The following is a 17,830-nucleotide window of genomic DNA, read 5'->3' as shown; positions in this document are numbered from 1 at the left end:
TATAATGCCCTATGTTGTTTGTTGAATTACCCAACAGGTCAAAGACGTCACTGTTGTGTTGGATAAACATAGATGATAATAGCTCCATAAGAACATCTAAACGATTTCAGGAAGTAAGCCTATTAATCGTGCTATACAGCTATATACCTAATATTTCCATTGAGCCTAGTTGGTAAACGAATCAGACAACCAATTACCGAAATGTTTTTTTTTTCAACACTGAATTAATCGCTAAAATATCGTATTGATTAATTCCATAAAGTACAAGCTAACCTGTTACCCATTTCATTTTCAAATTGAGAGTACGAATAAACCATAGTCGACGAGATTTCTGCGCATTCTACTTGTATTTTCGCGTCTCAACTACTTCATACATGCCTTATGGACTACAAAAATAGGAAAAATATCGAAATGAAACGCCAGAAAAAAAATCTTTGCTAAAAAATAGTGGAGGTTTTAAAATCGTCCAAAATCATCGTCAAGAGTCGCTCGAGTCCTCAAAAGTTAATGGGAAAATCATTTGAAATAAAAAATGACGCGATTGCTAAATCAACCGGAAAAAACGGACGAAAGACCGGCAGAGAAGAAATCGTCGTCATCGAAATCGTTCAAGTCATCATCAAAGTCGTTCAAGTCGTCAAAGTCATCACTGTCAATGACAATAGCTTGCTGCTGGGTTGATGACGGGGCGAAGGTGTTGGTGATGGGCCTTGGGCTGTTATTTCCTCCAACCACAAAGCGTCCCCCGAGGAAAGAATTCAGTCTTCCGGAAGAGTAAACTGGATTACGAGATACGAATTGCTGTCCACCGTAGCTGGTGTAGTATGGAGACTGGTAAACGGATTGCCCAGCATCTTGGACAAACTGCTGTGGCTGCCTCTGAACGTTCTGCTTTACCACCTGGTAACCACCGGTGGAGAATCTAGAAGGCTGGATGACGGTCTGCCTATTCGGCGAGGACAACTGGACAATCTGCTGCTGCTGCTGGCTCGAAACCTGCTGGGCTGGATTCACGAAACGGACAGCATTGGAAGGATTTTGGACCGACGTTTGAACCGGAGAGGTTAGACGGACAACAGATGGTTTCTGCTGCTGTTGGACGCGGTTGACAACAGCTTGTGTTGGCCTATCAAAAGATGTCTGGCCAGAAGAAGTCAAACGGACGATGCTGGATGGATTTCCAGCCGGAGAAGTCAAACGGACAACGGAAGGTTTCTGCTGCTGAGAGACTTGAACAGTGTTGACAACAGGAACGACATTCGGTGTAGCCGTAGCGGTCAAGCGCACATTGTTGGATGGAGTGTTCTCAATGAATGTTTGAATCGGAGCTGTAAGGCGAACAACATTCGATGGATTTTCGAACGAAGTGTGGACCTGGGTACCGGTCAAATGGACGGCGTTTGGTAGTGTGTTGCGGGTGCCGAATGATCCGTGGAAAATGTTATCGGGGAATCCGTCGCGGTCGTCATCAACGCTGGAATATTCATAGTCCTGGTATTTCTGGCCCACTGATGCGGAAGCAGGTGGATACAAGACTGGGAATGCCTGGGCGCGGTTAGTTTCAGGGATAGCCGTTCCACGAGCCTGATATCCAATGGCCTGTCCGTTCATCGATCCGGCAGCATATTCTAAAATACCAATTTACTCTACAACTATTCCGGATGGATATATAAGAAATGCAAATTTGAAACTTACCAAACTCTTGGACTTGGCCGTTAGCATCGACATAGCCGTATTTGCCGGATACATATCCGTCGATATCTCTGTTCTCGATGCGGAAGGATCCATCTTCAGACTCGTAACCAAAAGTGTAGGAGCCGTCTTCATTGTGCTGATTAATCTGACCGAGAATTTTGGCATTGGCCGACGAAAATTGAATTCCCCTTGAAGTGGAATCGAAAGAGGACGTGCTTACGTAGGGTTCCGGAGCCGGAGCAGCCACTGCACAAGCCAAACTGAACGCTAAAAGCTGGAAAAACGCACACAGAATGTTATACATTTTCAAATAGATGATTAGAATTCAGTTAATTCGCTTGTTTATTCCTTACCACGGCAATATTCATGTTGATTTGTGAATAGAAGATCAGGTAGTGAACAGTCAGAAGAGAATGAAATGACTGTGATGGTTGTTGGTTATCCCCCGTCATTTTATAGTCAACTTATTCCACGGTCCGTCGTGAAAATGAAGACAGGTACACAATTGGAAAGGGTTTTTCTCTTTAACCTATCATCTCTCACGACAATACCTGGGACTCCTTTCCAATTTGCTGTATCCGGCCAGTTTTTTTCTATAACGCTTACGAAAGGATAGTCTTGTTAGAATCTGACAAATCGCCTTGACAGTCAATGTGTCATTCTGAACGGTGCGGGTGGCGTGCCACAATTTCGTGTTTAGAAAAACAAGACATTTGTTAACTTCACTAACCATTTGTTAAACTCTGACGTATGCGATTCGATAGAGATAAGCGATAGGAAATTTGTTTTCAAAGAATCTGTTGTCACTGATTTCTTTTCTACCTTTCCGTTTTCGCAGAAGCGTTCACGGTCAATCACAAGACTTGGAGAATGTCGATATGGTGACACTGATGTGTGTTCTGCCCGTTTAATGAGAAGAAATTAATCGACGTCAAATGTGGCAGTCGATCGAAGCTAACGTGCTCGCTTGTATGACGCTCGCGGGCCTCGGGTGCCGTTTTAATTATCTGACGTAAAATCTATATAAGAAAATCATATAATATCCTGGTATCCTCATCCTTATGGGAACCCCATTGCTTTTTGCAAAACCAAACCAAGGTCTTTAATCAACTTTTCCATTCCTGAAACTTCTCATATGAACATCTTAATTCATCAGCACTTCTCAACTAAAGTATTCATCTCAACGTTAACTCTACTCAATTGATAGATTTTATTGATCATAACAAATTTAGCTGTACTAAAAAAAAAACTTTTGCTGTAACTGTTAAGGTTGTCGTTAGACAGCGTTTTTAATTTCATATTCTAAACGCTCGATGTCGCTGCTCTCGATTTGTTGCCATTTCTGTGATTTTAAAACGTCTGCTTGATTTCTCATTTCGTATAGTTAAATTTTGATTATTTTACAGTTTTAATCGAATTCGAATTAGTTATGGAAGATCGTGATGCTCTGGAAGAGGAAACTTACGATGCATACGATGGAAGGGATGCAATCATATTTTTGATTGACGCGTCAGTTCCTATGTTCAAAAGACCACCTGTTGATGACATAGATGCTGCACAAACTGAAAACGATTGTCCCTTCGTTTTAGCCATAAAGTGTGCTTACAATACTTTGTGCAGCAAAATTTTTACAGATCCAAATGATTCTGTTGCTATTGTACTGTTTGGGACCAAGAAAACTGCTCCCAACGACAAATATGGGGTTTATACAAACACGTTTCTCCTTCAGGACTTGAAGAATCCAGACTGTGAGCCTATCACACAGCTGGATGACATGCTCAATAAGGACGGTGGAATGGATGAGTATATGTATGCAGAAAGCAATCCTCAATCCATATCCTTGGCTGATTCTCTATGGCTGTGCAGTTCAATATTTTCAAAGCAGTAAGTTTTATTTAGTGTAACACAAGTTATCACAAGTCAATTCATCACTATGCTCAAGTAAAAAATAAGGAATAAGTGAATGTTTCTAATATTTTTCTTTCAATTTAGTAAATCAAAGACAGATAAAAAGCAGATTTTTCTGTTTACCAATAATGATGAACCGCATTCTAAATTTTCGGCCAAACAAAAGCAAGCAGAACGACGAATTGGAGACCTACAAGACGGCGGGGTTTCAATATTCCTTTTTCCTATAGGAGAAGAGTTTAACACAACTAAAGTTTATCAGGTAGGTATACTCTTTCTCTTTTATCTGATCGTTACTGTTACCATGTTAAATCATGTGTTCATTGCAATGTCACATCAGGAATTGCTCGAATCAAATGACAAAGGCGGCATTCTTCCAGGTAGCATGACAACGGACGAACTACTTTTGAAAATTTGCCGCAAATGTCAGAAGAAAAGAACTTTTGCAAGTTTGGTCTTCAATCTAGATTCGAACACAAAATTCGGAGTAAGGTTATACAACTTAATCAGGTAACGAGATTTACGTCGTTTTGAATTTAAAAGTACCATTGAACATTTATATGCATTTTGTTAGACCTGCCGCACAACCCAAACGAGTGCCATTGGATAAGAGAACAAACGAGCCAGTCAAATCAGTCACAACTAAATTCAACGCTGTAATGACTTATTGACCATTTTTATATATTTGATCTTGAACTTACTGTCTATCATTTGTCATATTCATCTAGGAAACGGCTGAGACTCTTTTACCAAGTGAGCTCATCAAGTACACAACCGTGTGTGACGAGAAAATTCGTCTAGACAAAAATGATTTAGCAAGCTTGAAATCGAAATTTCCGTCTGGGTTTACACTTTTGGGATTTAAACCTATCGGGAAACTTAAACTGCATTTGCATCTTAGTCCTGCTAGTTTCATCTATCCTGACGAAGATCTAGTCAAAGGTTTTGTACGAATCGCTCACACTATTAAACTTTTTAATAACGTGTTTATTTATAGGAAGTCGAATGATTTTCGGAGCCCTCATGCATCGTTGCAAAGCAAGGGGATTTGCTCCTTTGTGCGTTTTGAAAATGACAGCAGCGATGAAACCTCGTATAGTTGCTTTATTACCACATGAAGAGCACGACCCAAATCAAGCTCCTTTATTTGGTTTTCATGTGATAATATTACCTTTCCGAAACGATGTCCGCAAATTTAATTACAATGAATTGGTGGAATCTACAACCGTTCTGAACGATGAACGTAAATTTGTTCAACAAATTTGGAAAGCTGATCCCAACCAGATTGATGCGGCGAAGGCAGTTGTGTAATTTTAAAAAGTGTGTCTGGTTTTCTCAACAGTAATTCATACAAAAATTTTTATTTTCCTTTTAGAAAAAAGTTGACCAGTAAAGTTGGATATACTCCTTCTGATTATTTGGATCCTGCGCTGCGTACTAAATGGAATACCTTGGAAGGGATGGCCTTAGGTCGTGAAAACATCGAGAGCGTCGAAGATTTAGTTATGCCCGATATTGACGCTATTGACAATGTACGTCAAATTTTGTCTACATTTATTTGAACCGAATAAGGTTTTGTGACATTTTTTCCTCTACAGAGACTTGGCCAACGATCCACGACTTTCAACGATCTGGTTTTTCCTCTCGGATACCAGTCTCAATATGTACCCTCAGCTTCAAAGGCAAAAGATCCCAAAAATGAAGCTGCCGTTGAAGAGGCAGCGAAAAACGGATGGGTATGTATAGTGACGAAAACATAAGCTACAATTTTGGATTGCGATGTGATTTGTCTTTCTGTTCTCATGGTTTGCAGGTGGATAAAATGACTGTTGATGTTCTTAAAGGCTATCTTTCAAATCAAGGAATAAAGGGCGTCGCAAAAATGAAAAAAGCGGAGTGTGTCGAAAAGATTAAGTTACACTTAAATCTAAAATGATTCAAATTCCTTTTTATGAAGATACTCTGTAATTATTGGTGAATTACACAGGCATGGCGATGTAGAAATTAATGAGCTTCGCCTTTCTTGCCAGCGATTCGTTTGAAATCACTCATGTTGGTTGTCGAAAGTGGGGATCCGTAGATTGTCAAATGATCGATACGAGTTGTTTCGGTTCCAGTCTGGTTGTCTTTAATGAAAATCATTAAATTAGAAACCGTCTGAAATTTTACGAAACGAAGAAGAACCGGATTCCCGTCTAGATCTCCGGGTTGCAGACTGCCAAAAGAAAAGGTTTTATAATAAGCGTGATCATATGTTTTAAATCATAAGACATACACAATTTCCTGTGTTGGCTGTGTACTCTCGGCCGAGTCGAAATCGATGGTGCGTGGTTGATTAATAAATAATCTCAAAGTCTTTGGTCCTTGATCTTTTGGAGCTTTGATTTTTATAGAATGAATTTTCAGAGTTTGGTTGAAGGCGAGTGAGATGATTAACTATGTAGAAAATAAACGAAAATCGTCACAAATTTCTTCTAGTATAACTTATCTATCGTAAAATAACAGTTTACCTGTTCATCACAATCAGATTCAAGATATCCAGGATTGCTTGTCAGAGCCCCAGCTAATGGATGCTCATCAGACTCATTGAGGCACTCACATCCACTCTTTGTTATGAATGTAGCCAGATCCAACTAATAAAATCCCAAGAATACCCAAATGAACTATTTTTTAAAATATGGGATTAACAGACTCATATTTACATAGCCTTGTACAGTGCAATCTTCTTCTGCATCTTCTGAACCATAATGCTGTTTAACTTTCTGCTCCAATGCATCTGGGTTTCCTCCTTGCAAACGATCAATTTTTGCCTGAACATTACAGATAAACCATATTGAATGAATAAATATTTAAAACTTATTTAAGGAATAAGTACCTTATTTCTGAAAAAGATGAACGTTGGCATGGCAGAAACACCATTGCTTGCTGCAGTTTCAGGGCAGTTGTCAACATCAACTTTCAAAAAGACAGCTCGTGGATATCTCCTTGCTAACTCATCAAAGAATGGTGCAATTCTCTGGCAGGGTCCACACCTGTTTAAAGTATTATGATTATGTTAATGATCCAGAATAAATTCCAATTGCATGTATCAGATAACTGAAATAGATTTTACTCACCAGGAAGCCGTAAAATCGACGACAACCAATTTTGTCCCAGCAGCGTTCATTTCCAACGCATACTGCGAATCTTCACCCAAAACACGAACAGCCATTATATTTCTATCACAAATAAACGAAATTCGAAACGAGTCGTTTAACTCTTGTGTCGATGTCGGCGAAAATGCACGATGACAATGACAAGTTGATTGACTGATTGTTATTAAAAAAGGAAGATGGCGCTTTATTAGCTTTGAATAATGTCTACTAGATGGCGAAATAAAATTTACTCTTACTTACATATCTTCAAAATTTCTAGAAATATTTATCTAAACTAAAAAATTCTTTTACGCAACTAATCATTTTAATTTGTAAATTTCTATACAAACCGCATCACTGCATTTATTAATTGACCATGCATATGGGCGCATTGAAACAAAATTTGTTTTCGTACGTTCACGTTAAGGATAGGAAACACCAGCGTGATTTTATCTAAAAGGAAAAGTTTTTTGTTTGTTTGTTTTTTACTGATAAAAATGGTATCCACACCAACTTTTGTAATGCAACCGTGATACATCACACCAGATAAATAAGGACGCGTACAAGGTAATGCTAATCAATTCAGTCTGACCACGAATAGCAACGCTTACCGAAAGGATGTCTCGATTTATATTGTTTGCAGCTGTTCTAGTTGTTCTGTGTTCCATCGCAAAAGGTAAATACTAAATACAAGACATTTTCTTTCATGTCAGAACCTGTCACTGTTCAGGTACTCGATAAAAAGTGGCCAAAACTGGGGTTTTTAATCAGTTAAAGAGTCATTAACTTGTTAATTATTTTTAGGTGAAATACTGTGCTATTCTTGCGTCAGTCAAGGAGGGGCAGATGACGCTTGCGTAACGAATCCAGCTGCGGTAACTGCAAATACCCCCATTGTCAAATGCAAATATAAATACTGCACGATTCGTCGACTTGAGTACGCTTCAGATCCGGGTAAAAGTTAAAAATGAGATACGATAATAAACTAGCAGTCGAGATGTTTAAACGTACGCTCTTTTGAGAAATCTAGGAACTATTTTTAGTTTCTTACGCGGTTGCGAAGATGAGCCTCTTCCAAACGGGGAAAATCCTGGAGAAGATATTGTTGTGTGGGCACAGTCATGTAACTTTGCCGACTTGTGCAATATCGGTGACGGACTAGAAGAGATAACACCGGAAAGTATGGCTGGTGGTGGTGGAGATAACTCAAATGTCATAATCGTACCTGCGTCTGCTAGTTCTTTGATGATTGAAAAAATCCCCTTGGTAATCACTGTCTTGTTGGTTGCTTTATTTCGCCACCATCTGTATCGATTGTAGAGAAATCTATTAATTCGCATAATCCATTAAAATATAGCAATATGCCAACATGTAAAAATTTATACCGTATCTTCTAAAAGCGTCGACAAAATACATTTCGTAGCTATTTTTCTTGCTTCAATTTAATTCCGAGATAACGTTTTTTTTGCAATCTATGAACGAATTTCACTCAGCTTTCTTTATTGACTTGAATAGTTTTAGAACTTAATAGAAAATGTAGCGTATCTCTTATGATGCCTTTAGTAGAAAATAGAAGATGAATACTTTGCATAAAGTACGTTTGCGCGACGAAGTGCAAACGATCGGGGACCCCCCCCCCCCCTCACAAATTTTTAAAGACAAATTTATTTTGTTGAGGGAGAAATAAAAACAATCAGCATAAAATCAACGAAAGCCAATTGTGCCCCAGTTGTTTTCTACCCATATTCCGAATCTTCACCCAAAACAGTCATTAAAATTTCTATCACAAATAAACGGAATTCAAAGCGGATCGTTTAACTCTGATGTCGACGTCGGCGAAAATACAATGAAATTTCTGAACAAGAAATCAATTTAAGTTGTAAATTTCTATACCAGCAACTCCATTAGATGCATGATTGACAATTAGATGATGAGCGCATCGACACACTTACAGGGGGCAGGGAAGTACCCCTTTACCTAAAAGGGGAATTTTTTAATGATAAAAATGGTACAAAGACGACTTTTAAAGAGCAAATGTGACACATCTCTCCATATAAATAAGGATGCGTAAAGGTAATGCTCATCAATCCAGTTTGACCATGAATAACGAAATGATGTCTCGATTTCTATTGTTTGCAGCTGTTCTAGTTGTTCTGTGTTCCATCGCACAAGGTAAATACAAGATATTTTCTCCCGTTACAGAACCTTACGTTTTTATACAGTCAAGAATCTTTAACTTGTTAATTATTTTTAGGTGAACTACTGTGCTAAACTTGTGTCAGTCAAGGAGGAGCAGATGACGCTTGCAAAACGAATCCCGCTGCGGTTACCAATAACCCCATCGTGCAATGCAAATACAAATACTGCACAATTCGTCGTCTTGAGTACAAATCAGACCCAGGTAAAATTTAAATAAAGATAAGTAGTCAAAGAGTAGTCAAGACCTTCGCAGGTAATAAACTCTCGTGTAAAAAATTTAGGGACCATTTTTAGTTTCTTACGCGGTTGTGAAGATGAGCCTCTTCCAAACGGGGAAAATCCTGGAGAAGATATTGTTGTGTGGGCACAGTCATGTAACTTCGCCGACTTGTGCAATGTAGGTGACGGTCTAGAAGAGATAACACCAGAAAGTTTGGCTTAGAGGTGGCAAAGATAACTCGAAAGTCATAATCATATACCTGTGTCCGGTACTTCTTTGACGATTGAATAAATCCCCTCGGTCATCTTATTGGTTGCTTTATTTCGTCACCATCTGTATCGATTGTAGAGAAACCATGTGAACACAAATAAAAATATAATACAGTTTCGTCTAAAAGCGTGGATTAAATACATTTCATCTCCATTTTTAATACGAGAATGTTATAATTAAATGCTTCAATTTACTTCAGATATAATGTTTGTTGCAGTCTATAGCCCTATAAGAATTGACATGCAGCTTTCTCTATCGACTCGAATAGATTGAGAACTTTATAGGAAATTTAACTCTCTCTTATAACTTTCAATAGGAAATAAAAGATGAACTGTCACATTTCATGGGCCAGTTTGGTTCTTATTTTCTCCATAAGAATACAGCACGTTTGCGCGTGGGTGAAGTTTGAAATATTTTAGTCGATCTCACTTTCGGTTGGACAAAAGATCGGGCACCCCCGATTTTTCTGGACAAAATTGTTTTTTGTTGAGGAAGGAAGAGAAACAGTTCCAGCATCTATTGCTAAAACAAAAAGGAAAAGTCTTTCTTTTACCCTACTTTGGCCGCTTGAAGGGGTTTTCATTGATATGGACAAGACCGGCGTTGAATGACGAAGCGAATAAAACAATCAACGGAACATTAAAGTGAGCCCAAAGAGCAACCGACCGGAATGTCATCTATTTAAGGCAACTCGGGGTGACTTCAACGTTATAGTAGATCACTAACCAGCAAGTCCTCAACAACACTTCTTCAGCTCCACAGTGCCCTAACCTTTACAAAATCAAGATGAGATTTCAGGCAGCATTAGTTTGCGTAATTGGTAAGTAATGGAATTATAATTAACTTTCTACCTTATTTTAAGGCAATGTTTACTGCAGGATTCGTGTTGATGGTCACGGCTGAAAAGGATAGCAAAACGGAAACTAAGGATATAGAAGTTGACGACGTTACAAGAGTATGTTCCAAGTAACCTACAAAAGTACTGTGGAGTGTTAAAAAAACAACAACATTTGCTTTAGGATAAACGTGGATTCGCAAGTGGAGGAGGCGGATATGGAGGCGGTGGTAGCGGAGGATACGGTGGAGGTGCCGGTGGAGGAGCAGGTGGATATGGGGTAGGTTATGGCGGAGCTGCAGCCATCGCTCAACAGGCCGCTAATGTGGCAAAAGCAGCCCAAAACGCCCAGGCCGGTGCCGCAGCTCAGGCCGCCCAACAAGCGCAAGCATCCCTCGCAGCCCAAGCTGTTCAAGCTGCCCAACAAGCCCAAGCCGTAGTTGCGGCCAAGCAAGCCCAGGCTGCTCAAATTTCACAGGCCGCCCAAGCTGCCCAAGCCGCCGCATTCGCTGAATCTGCCCAGGCTGCTCAAGCTGCACAGGCCGTTCAAGCTGCCGAAGCCACCAAGGTCCAGGCTTTGCAGCAGGCTCAAGCTTTGGCAGCTGCCGCCAAGGCCGCTCAGTCACATGCTGCCCAGGCTGTCGCTTCTCTTCAAGCAGCCCAAGCTCAGCAAGCCACTCAAGCTCAGGTGACAACAAAATCTATTAATGAAACTTACAGATTAATGCACTTCAAAATAAAATTAACTTAAAATTAACTAACTATTTCACCCAATCTCAGATGGCTTACCAAGCCCAAGCGAACGCCCAGGCTTTGGCTTACAAGCAACAGGCTTCACTAGCTGATCTTGCCGCTGCCCAGCAAGCGGCCAACAAGGCCTATTCCGCCGCCCAGGCCGCTCAAGCTACAGCTGTCGGTGGTGGTGGTTCCTACGGCGGATTCGGCGGTGGATATGGTGGTGGCCATGGAGGATGCCCGGCTTGTTAAACTTTCGCTGGAACAGGATAAAAAAAAAAAAACAATTTTTTAAATTACAGAGTCGCTATTGATAGCATAATATTAATTATATACTACTTTACCTATCTAAGATGACATTTCTTTGCCTACATTAATATTTGAATGTACTTATTTGCTAGACGAATTCGTTAACATTCGATTAAATACAAATGGCTGAATTATCACGACCTTACTCCGGTGTCAGTAACTGAATGAAAAGTAATGTATTTGAGGGTAAAAAGAAAAATCAGAAAAGGTTTCAAGGCTATAAGAAGAAGTAAAAGAAAAAAAAATATAAAGTAAAAACGGCTCTTGATATTGTAAAAGAATTCTATGATGATGAAAAAAATTGTCATTTTACTTTTAATCAACAAGAAATTACTCAAATTAGGAGTTGCATACATAATAATAAGTATTCCCTCGTAGTTAGTTTTAAAAATTCCTTGTTCAATAGTGACAGTGAGCGACTTACAATTTTCCCAATTTAATGTCTCCTCTGGTCTCACTCTAAGACTTAAAATTTCAATCTATACAAATACTAGAAAGAAGGTGTTGAAGAAAACTGGAACGTGTGGGCAAAAACTGGGCTACCTGCTGACAGCCCAGCAGTAGGCTATTATTCAGTTACCAACATCACTATTTACACTAAGACATGATGACCCCAACTTAGGAATTCTATAAATTGATCTCAAGTCCTTACAAGGCATTATCAGCAATAAACAGAAGTGAGAATGGAAAGATACCTGTGAACATACAAACGAAAATTGCTTAAAATCTCGTAAAAGTATTTGGGTTTTTTTTGTTTTTAGTTAGCAGTCACTCGTCAGAAAGTAAACGAAGCAGTAAGCATGTTGCCATGTTGCCAATTTTCCAAATGCTATTACCAAGGATAGAGATTAGAGAATTCAAAATATAACAATTGATGCAATAACGAATCACGAATGAGATTTTCACTATTTTTCATTAATAAAAGTGATTAAGGCTAAAATATTTAGATAAAATAAAATGACTCGAGCGACTCACGAGCATAGACAAAGACCATGGTCTTTGTCTATGTCACGAGTGCCACGAGATACCCTTATCTAGAATAGATAAAAGGCGAATGTGCGAATACGCTCTGTTGTGTAAAAAAAACGTCAAAATAGAGGGAAGATGTCAAGTCGATATGGACGAAACTTGTAGTTTATTGGGGTTTCATTGGTGGCATTAAAAATAAACATTTACAAAATAGTGGGCAAATATGGTAATTGGTAATGGTAACTTGGAACAATCTTCAAAGTTATTAAACTTTATCGACATTGCCCAACTTAGAGTTTGTTAAGTTTAAATCACTCGCCATCGAAAACATGCAATCAAATGAACGAAATAAGAGAAAAAGAGTTTCATCCCGCCTATCCGTATGTAACTTTCTGTATCTTTGTTTGGTAACACGTCTGTTAACTTTGAAGGACGCAAGATTGCAAATTGTCAGTTGGGATTTCCCTGCAAAAATCATGTAATTTTTCTTTAAGATTTAATAAATCATAGGTTGGACTACAAAGGAAATCAAAGTGGCTTACCTTGGGTTTTAAATATTTGAAAATTGCGTTATTAATGAAGGTTGGATCAAGCTGATTTCTGGTTCTCTGAGAAGATGCATTTGGCTCTGATCGTATCCCATTTTGCAACTGCCTGTAAATTTGTGGAATTCATCAGAATAATAATGGAATTAATAAGCAATCACAATTGTAATACAATAATGTTTACCTGTCGTGTTGAACTAATACCAACTCCTCGTATTCGAAGCAGTAATTCTTCCAGGTTTCAAGCTCTGATTCCAACATTTTGATCTTAGACAGCGAGGCGTCCAACTGCTTCTTAGATTCATCCAAGTATATCGAACTGTTGTGGACTATATCTTCAAAAAACTGGTACCTAAATCAAAAGATTAAACGGTTAAGCGTGAAACGAGGTGATGATAAGAATAACCCATACTTTTCTTCGTAGATCTTAAGTTGGCGACGCCCTTGAGTTTCTTTACGCTGCAATTCCTCGTTCATATATTTCAAATCACGTAGTTCCTACGGGAGAAAAATATTGGAAAAATAAAAATAAACACACAAGTTCAATATTTTTCGGATGTTTTCTTTTCTGCTATCTTGCCTTTATGAGTTTTTGCCTCTCGGGAATATCGTTTGGATTACCCTCATTCAATTTTAGATCAGCTAGATTAAGTTTGCAAGCTTTGGAATTCTCTGATTTTAGTTGGTGTGAAGAAATTTCATCCAGAGCATTTTGAAGTAGAAGATTAGATTCCTCACGACGTTTTTCATTTTCCCTTTCGATTTCAGAAATCTTATCTGATGGAAGAAAAATAAAATTTAAAACAAAAAAATTATTTTATGCACCATTTTTACTAATGCCTTTAAGGTGATTGTAATCCTTTTCAAGTTTCACGCAGACCAATGTTTTTTTAATGTTATCCACATGAAGGACTCTATTCATCCTCTGCAAAAGTTGCACATCCTCCGGCAAAAATTCTTCTGGAGGTAACTAAGAAATAGATAAAAATCAAATACTGGATTTGTGGAACTAACACAATCTTTAAGACACTACCTGATTTGCTATCCGCTTATTCTGACCTGTTTTCAACAAGTTGGGGAAATTACCACCGTTGTCACTCTGTGGACTTTTTTGAGCCACACTGCCTTGCTTATTCTCAGTGTACTCTTTCACTTCTGCTATTTTTGCCTCCTTGTAATCATTCTCAGATATCAGCCATGATTTTCTTAGGTCCATTTTGAGATTCCTATCCTGGAAACCTCAAGTTAATAAACACAGGTTTTGTAGTGAAAATAAACTAAAATGAACTTACTTTCTTGCAATCTTGTCGTGCAAATTCTTCTCGTTTCTATTTATAAAGAATAAAGGGGACAATACGATATTTCGAAGATTATTTTTTAAGTTTCGAATTCTTGATACACACAGACCATGCTTACATGTTTTGAAGCCGAAGCTGAAATAAAAATCAGTCAAATTTGAGCATAGCCTTACGTAGGCTATGGATTTGAGAAAGCAGGGATGCCATGAGGGCGTTTTTTAAGACCGGAAAAAGATGGCGCTTAAAAATGCGAACAACGATTTGAATTTTTTAATGCGATTAACACTTTTTTGCTATCGATTTGGAATAATTTTAGTCTATTTTGTTTTAATTAAAATGGAAGTTCACACTTTATTTTTATAACATTACTTTGGGTTTGACACAAAATTCGAATTTCAAACTGCTAGCGGTGATGGATGTTACCAACCAATCAGAAGCCTCAGTCTCATGATCCTCGAGTTCCCCTTCCTTTCGAATTTTTTTTCGACCTCGTGTTGAAATCTTTTTTTCTGGTTACTGGTTAGTTAAGGGCATCTTCCAGACGAAGGCAGTCACCACTTCAGTGGTGTCCAGAAATTCGTGAATCAAGTAGCCATTCGATCGAAACCTTTACATATTTTTTAATTCATTTAATATTTCAACATGGGAAGCTGCAAAGAATTTGAAATAGACGAGATTTTGGCTATTCAGAAGAGAGAAGAAAGCTTGATGAAGCTCATGCAAGAAACTGGCTGCGAAATCATTCAAGAAAATGGTCAACGGAAATTCGGCGGTCCTCCTCCAAGTGAGTAACGTTCAAATTCATTATCTTCCGTACCCACTTTTTCCTTTAATTTTGGCGGGCTTATGTTGCAATATTGAATCTTTTTTAAAGGCATGAATTATTGGCATTCACGACTTCAAGTGTTAAGATTTATTAATTTACCCCTAGTGCACGTTGTTAAGTTGATAATGTAGTCCTTAATGCTCACGTTATCAAAACAGATTGGGAAGGCCCTCCCCCTCCTAAAGGGACTGAAATATTTGTGGGGAAATTACCACGTGATGTGTTCGAAGATGAATTGTATCGAATCTTCTCTACAATCGGCCCCATCTACGAGCTCCGTTTAATGATGGATTTCAGCGGCTCAAATCGTGGCTTTGCCTTCATCCAATTCGCTCACCGACAAGATGCCAATCGCGCGATTCAGTTGATGGACAACTATGTATGTGCATATAGAACACTATTCAACACTTTTGAAATAGAACACATGTTATGTACTATTGATGATCTTATTTTATCCAGGAATTGAGACCAAGACACCACATTGGCGTGGTCAAATCGATCGACAATTGTCGCCTATTTATTGGAGGTATACCTAAAACCAAATCTCGCGAAGAAATTCAGGGTGAAATGGAAAGGCTGACCGAAGGCGTAACCAAAGTCATCGTTTACAGGTGAGTCTGTTTAAATTATTTTAAATCTATTTAACCTTAAGCTTTACGTTTTTGCATTCAGTTCCATCACAGATAAAACTAAAAATCGTGGTTTTGCGTTTGTCGAGTACATTAATCATCGTGCAGCTTCCAAGGCCCGTAGAAAGTTGATTCCCGACCGCATTCAGTTGTGGGGTAAAGAGATAGCTGTTGACTGGGCCGAACCGGAAAATGAAATCGAAGAAGACGTCATGTCGCAAGTATGATTATTGCATTAATCGTGTAACCGAACCAGAGTTGAAATATATTGTTTCTCGTTTAGGTTACGGTCCTGTACGTCCGCAACTTGTCGCTGACAACAACAGAACAAGTTCTGCGTGAATTATTCAACCGTGTATCAGACGACAATGTGCAGAAGCTTAAAATGATGCGTGATTTTGCATTTATTCATTTTTCATCCAGAGAAAAAGCTGAGAAAGCCATGCGCAACATGAATCGTAAGTCATTTTATTCCTCGTGTACGGCAGTTAATTTAATGTGCTTTAATTTTAAAACTTTACAGATACGGAGATCAATGGCACGACGATCGAAATTACTTGGGCAAAACCAGTCAAGGAGAAAAAAGCGATCAAATCTAAGCCGCCATCGAGAAAAACGTCTTCGGTTTCGATGAACTCGGTCTCTTCTACTTCGTCGTACAGTCCTTGCAAACCGGCACCAAAGTTTGCTCTTTCCGCTCAGAACAACCGCATATTGTCATCGCCGCCACCACGTCCGGTTCAGTGTCCCCCGGTCACTTTGCCACCGTGTACAATGATGCAACAATTGCCGCATCCGTTATCCAATCAGATTCCAAAGTAATCGTAACTTAAATGAATGTTCTTGCTTGAAAAGTTGCTAAATTATTAATTTTCCCACAGCGTCTTTACTTTGCCTCCTCCATTCCACGGCGGTGGTTTTCAGTCAAGTCCAACTGGATTTCCTTCGAATTCGTCGACATCAGTTTTCCCACATCAAGGAAATTTCATGCAAGCCGCAACTATTGACCTCAACGTAATTTTCTTGTATTTAAAAATCTATCAAGTCACCGTAATTTTTATTTTTTTATTAATAGGGAAATCGTAACTACAACACTCATGGCATTATGGCGGATACCAACAACCGCATGCGCAAAACTACTGATCCGGTAAGATTACAATTAAAATTCGACCATCAGGGTTAATGTTTACTTTACCATTTCTTTTTCTTTAGATGATGTTCACTAATTTTGGACCACCGCTTCATCCGCAACCGAACTGGGTAAATTTTAAACTAGTATTTACTATTAGTAGAGTTTCATTAATTTAGGGTTTTATTCCTATTAATTCAGATGGCAGAGGAGCGTAGTCGTTCTGGGATGACTCGCGACTCACTTAAGTTCCCGATGGATGGCCTCAACACTCAGTTTCACAAGCTGGGCTGTATTAACAACTTGAATCGCGTGGGTTTTAATGGAAACGTCAGTGTAAATCCATTCCAAATCATCTCACCTTTCCCGTCTCGTCCAATGATGCCGTAGATATCCCACATATTTACTTATGGTTATTCGGGTATGGAATTCCACCTGCCAATGAGGCATTTTCTTTTATTAATGTACTTCATTCTCTTATTTTTATTACTCCGTTTGAAGTTTCACACTGCATTGATAGTTTTCTCAGTGCAAATCTGATGCATTTTAATGTCTTTTTCCCCTTACTCTTTGTCCCACAGAACCAATTGCAAACTTCAACTTAACTTATTTGATTTCTTAACGTAAATTACCATTAATGTCAACCATAAATTAACATTTTGATTAATAAGAATATTTACAAGGATTTCTGATTTACGTAGATACTTAAATACTGAAGGTTACCTTCTGTTTCAATTTCAGAGCAAATTTTTTATAAAAATAGCATTAGAAATATTTAGAAGTTCATCCATGAACGAAACAAATGCTAAATTTAAAAATCAAACAAATTCTTTATAGTATTTCAAAATAATTCCAAAACAATTTATTTTTCTTTTTACTTCGATTTGCGTCCAAATGGATTTTAATAATTTTGTGAGTCTTCAATGGGTTCTGTGGGTTGCATCATTTTTCCTTAACTGTTGATTATTGTTCTGTATCACTTTCAATGTTTGTGCCTTGAAAAATATTTAATCCAGTTCTCATTCTTATTATTTATGGAAGCAAAACGAAACATGTACTTTCTGACTTGCTGTTCCAATAAACCCGATTAAGAAAATCATGCCTCCGAGTTGTTTTTTAATTATTAATT

At 38.4% G+C, this 17,830-nt stretch overlaps 7 protein-coding genes and 2 long non-coding RNA genes across 11 annotated transcripts; 5 read left to right on the top strand and 4 right to left on the bottom strand.

Annotated features, from left to right (window-relative positions):
• Positions 1 to 327: 327 nt before the first annotated feature.
• On the bottom strand, positions 328 to 2,336 carry LOC124189831. Its single transcript, XM_046582307.1, has 3 exons — positions 2,049 to 2,336; positions 1,696 to 1,969; positions 328 to 1,628 (listed from the first exon to the last, which is right to left on the bottom strand). The coding sequence occupies exons 1-3, from the start codon at positions 2,145 to 2,147 to the stop codon at positions 550 to 552; spliced, it is 1,452 nt and encodes a 483-aa protein (XP_046438263.1). The 5' UTR covers positions 2,148 to 2,336; the 3' UTR covers positions 328 to 549.
• Positions 2,337 to 3,015: 679 nt separating this feature from the next.
• LOC124189724 (X-ray repair cross-complementing protein 6-like) lies at positions 3,016 to 5,611 on the top strand. 3 transcript variants are annotated; one of them, XM_046582175.1, is made up of 9 exons: positions 3,016 to 3,579; positions 3,688 to 3,865; positions 3,944 to 4,113; positions 4,178 to 4,259; positions 4,332 to 4,545; positions 4,601 to 4,910; positions 4,979 to 5,135; positions 5,202 to 5,339; positions 5,417 to 5,611. In XM_046582175.1, the coding sequence occupies exons 1-9, from the start codon at positions 3,125 to 3,127 to the stop codon at positions 5,537 to 5,539; spliced, it is 1,827 nt and encodes a 608-aa protein (XP_046438131.1). In that variant the 5' UTR covers positions 3,016 to 3,124; the 3' UTR covers positions 5,540 to 5,611. The 3 variants fall into 3 exon arrangements, with proteins under 3 accessions (XP_046438131.1, XP_046438128.1, XP_046438129.1); XM_046582173.1 differs by having other exon boundaries at positions 3,018 to 3,579; positions 3,688 to 3,862; positions 3,938 to 4,113; XM_046582172.1 differs by having other exon boundaries at positions 3,017 to 3,579; positions 3,688 to 4,113.
• Positions 5,532 to 6,912, bottom strand: LOC124189726 (thioredoxin-like protein 1). The gene is made up of 6 exons (XM_046582176.1): positions 6,720 to 6,912; positions 6,479 to 6,635; positions 6,306 to 6,413; positions 6,114 to 6,236; positions 5,879 to 6,039; positions 5,532 to 5,818 (listed from the first exon to the last, which is right to left on the bottom strand). The coding sequence occupies exons 1-6, from the start codon at positions 6,812 to 6,814 to the stop codon at positions 5,608 to 5,610; spliced, it is 855 nt and encodes a 284-aa protein (XP_046438132.1). The 5' UTR covers positions 6,815 to 6,912; the 3' UTR covers positions 5,532 to 5,607.
• Positions 6,913 to 7,265: 353 nt separating this feature from the next.
• Positions 7,266 to 8,165, top strand: LOC124189728. Its single transcript, XM_046582178.1, has 3 exons — positions 7,266 to 7,413; positions 7,542 to 7,691; positions 7,768 to 8,165. The coding sequence occupies exons 1-3, from the start codon at positions 7,356 to 7,358 to the stop codon at positions 8,055 to 8,057; spliced, it is 498 nt and encodes a 165-aa protein (XP_046438134.1). The 5' UTR covers positions 7,266 to 7,355; the 3' UTR covers positions 8,058 to 8,165.
• A 613-nt stretch (positions 8,166 to 8,778) lies between these two features.
• On the top strand, positions 8,779 to 9,619 carry LOC124189729. Its single transcript, XR_006872638.1, has 3 exons — positions 8,779 to 8,909; positions 8,992 to 9,138; positions 9,218 to 9,619. It is a non-coding gene; the product is annotated as an uncharacterized LOC124189729 (long non-coding RNA).
• A 467-nt stretch (positions 9,620 to 10,086) lies between these two features.
• Positions 10,087 to 11,442, top strand: LOC124189727 (glycine, alanine and asparagine-rich protein-like). Its single transcript, XM_046582177.1, has 4 exons — positions 10,087 to 10,246; positions 10,305 to 10,381; positions 10,446 to 10,949; positions 11,042 to 11,442. Exons 1-4 carry the CDS (start codon positions 10,213 to 10,215, stop codon positions 11,246 to 11,248), a joined length of 822 nt encoding a protein of 273 aa, XP_046438133.1. The 5' UTR covers positions 10,087 to 10,212; the 3' UTR covers positions 11,249 to 11,442.
• Positions 10,709 to 12,139, bottom strand: LOC124189730. The gene is made up of 3 exons (XR_006872639.1): positions 12,001 to 12,139; positions 11,341 to 11,465; positions 10,709 to 11,255 (listed from the first exon to the last, which is right to left on the bottom strand). It is a non-coding gene; the product is annotated as an uncharacterized LOC124189730 (long non-coding RNA).
• A 284-nt stretch (positions 12,140 to 12,423) lies between these two features.
• On the bottom strand, positions 12,424 to 14,247 carry LOC124190102. Its single transcript, XM_046582669.1, has 9 exons — positions 14,236 to 14,247; positions 14,112 to 14,147; positions 13,853 to 14,045; positions 13,660 to 13,789; positions 13,400 to 13,596; positions 13,232 to 13,317; positions 13,004 to 13,171; positions 12,817 to 12,928; positions 12,424 to 12,739 (listed from the first exon to the last, which is right to left on the bottom strand). The coding sequence occupies exons 3-9, from the start codon at positions 14,033 to 14,035 to the stop codon at positions 12,725 to 12,727; spliced, it is 891 nt and encodes a 296-aa protein (XP_046438625.1). The 5' UTR covers positions 14,036 to 14,045; positions 14,112 to 14,147; positions 14,236 to 14,247; the 3' UTR covers positions 12,424 to 12,724.
• Positions 14,248 to 14,633: 386 nt separating this feature from the next.
• On the top strand, positions 14,634 to 17,693 carry LOC124189797 (probable RNA-binding protein 46). The gene is made up of 10 exons (XM_046582267.1): positions 14,634 to 14,901; positions 15,102 to 15,322; positions 15,403 to 15,554; positions 15,616 to 15,793; positions 15,856 to 16,030; positions 16,096 to 16,390; positions 16,454 to 16,586; positions 16,648 to 16,719; positions 16,785 to 16,832; positions 16,903 to 17,693. Exons 1-10 carry the CDS (start codon positions 14,760 to 14,762, stop codon positions 17,089 to 17,091), a joined length of 1,605 nt encoding a protein of 534 aa, XP_046438223.1. The 5' UTR covers positions 14,634 to 14,759; the 3' UTR covers positions 17,092 to 17,693.
• The last annotated feature ends 137 nt before the right edge of the window (positions 17,694 to 17,830 follow it).

The sequence above is a fragment of the Daphnia pulex genome, chromosome 3 (genome assembly GCF_021134715.1).
Source record: "Daphnia pulex isolate KAP4 chromosome 3, ASM2113471v1".
NCBI lineage: Eukaryota > Metazoa > Arthropoda > Branchiopoda > Diplostraca > Daphniidae > Daphnia > Daphnia pulex.
Note: the sequence above shows the minus strand (reverse complement) of the source record. Positions and strands in the feature narration are given on the sequence as shown.

Excerpts from the sequence above, each read along its gene's own strand:
- LOC124189831 (XM_046582307.1), bottom strand. The coding sequence starts at position 2,147 with ATGACGGGGGATAACCAACAACCATCACAGTCATTTCATTCTCTTCTG. Across the intron at positions 1,970-2,048 it reads TCAACATGAATATTGCCGTG|CTTTTAGCGTTCAGTTTGGC; the intron begins GTAAGGAATAAA and ends GCGTTTTTCCAG. Across the intron at positions 1,629-1,695 it reads CGGCCAAGTCCAAGAGTTTG|AATATGCTGCCGGATCGATG; the intron begins GTAAGTTTCAAA and ends TTGGTATTTTAG.
- LOC124189724 (XM_046582172.1), top strand. The coding sequence starts at position 3,125 with ATGGAAGATCGTGATGCTCTGGAAGAGGAAACTTACGATGCATACGAT. Across the intron at positions 4,114-4,177 it reads AGGTTATACAACTTAATCAG|ACCTGCCGCACAACCCAAAC; the intron begins GTAACGAGATTT and ends GCATTTTGTTAG. Across the intron at positions 4,260-4,331 it reads TCACAACTAAATTCAACGCT|GAAACGGCTGAGACTCTTTT; the intron begins GTAATGACTTAT and ends ATATTCATCTAG.
- LOC124189726 (XM_046582176.1), bottom strand. The coding sequence starts at position 6,814 with ATGGCTGTTCGTGTTTTGGGTGAAGATTCGCAGTATGCGTTGGAAATG. Across the intron at positions 6,636-6,719 it reads GTCGATTTTACGGCTTCCTG|GTGTGGACCCTGCCAGAGAA; the intron begins GTGAGTAAAATC and ends TACTTTAAACAG. Across the intron at positions 6,040-6,113 it reads AATCTGATTGTGATGAACAG|TTAATCATCTCACTCGCCTT; the intron begins GTAAACTGTTAT and ends TTTTCTACATAG.
- LOC124189728 (XM_046582178.1), top strand. The coding sequence starts at position 7,356 with ATGTCTCGATTTATATTGTTTGCAGCTGTTCTAGTTGTTCTGTGTTCC. Across the intron at positions 7,414-7,541 it reads TCTGTGTTCCATCGCAAAAG|GTGAAATACTGTGCTATTCT; the intron begins GTAAATACTAAA and ends AATTATTTTTAG. Across the intron at positions 7,692-7,767 it reads TGAGTACGCTTCAGATCCGG|GAACTATTTTTAGTTTCTTA; the intron begins GTAAAAGTTAAA and ends TGAGAAATCTAG.
- LOC124189727 (XM_046582177.1), top strand. The coding sequence starts at position 10,213 with ATGAGATTTCAGGCAGCATTAGTTTGCGTAATTG. Across the intron at positions 10,247-10,304 it reads AGCATTAGTTTGCGTAATTG|GATTCGTGTTGATGGTCACG; the intron begins GTAAGTAATGGA and ends TGTTTACTGCAG. Across the intron at positions 10,950-11,041 it reads AGCAAGCCACTCAAGCTCAG|ATGGCTTACCAAGCCCAAGC; the intron begins GTGACAACAAAA and ends ACCCAATCTCAG.
- LOC124190102 (XM_046582669.1), bottom strand. The coding sequence starts at position 14,035 with ATGGACCTAAGAAAATCATGGCTGATATCTGAGAATGATTACAAGGAG. Across the intron at positions 13,172-13,231 it reads CTTAAGATCTACGAAGAAAA|GTACCAGTTTTTTGAAGATA; the intron begins GTATGGGTTATT and ends CTTTTGATTTAG. Across the intron at positions 12,929-13,003 it reads GTATTAGTTCAACACGACAG|GCAGTTGCAAAATGGGATAC; the intron begins GTAAACATTATT and ends ACAAATTTACAG.
- LOC124189797 (XM_046582267.1), top strand. The coding sequence starts at position 14,760 with ATGGGAAGCTGCAAAGAATTTGAAATAGACGAGATTTTGGCTATTCAG. Across the intron at positions 15,323-15,402 it reads TTCAGTTGATGGACAACTAT|GAATTGAGACCAAGACACCA; the intron begins GTATGTGCATAT and ends TATTTTATCCAG. Across the intron at positions 16,720-16,784 it reads TGCGCAAAACTACTGATCCG|ATGATGTTCACTAATTTTGG; the intron begins GTAAGATTACAA and ends CTTTTTCTTTAG.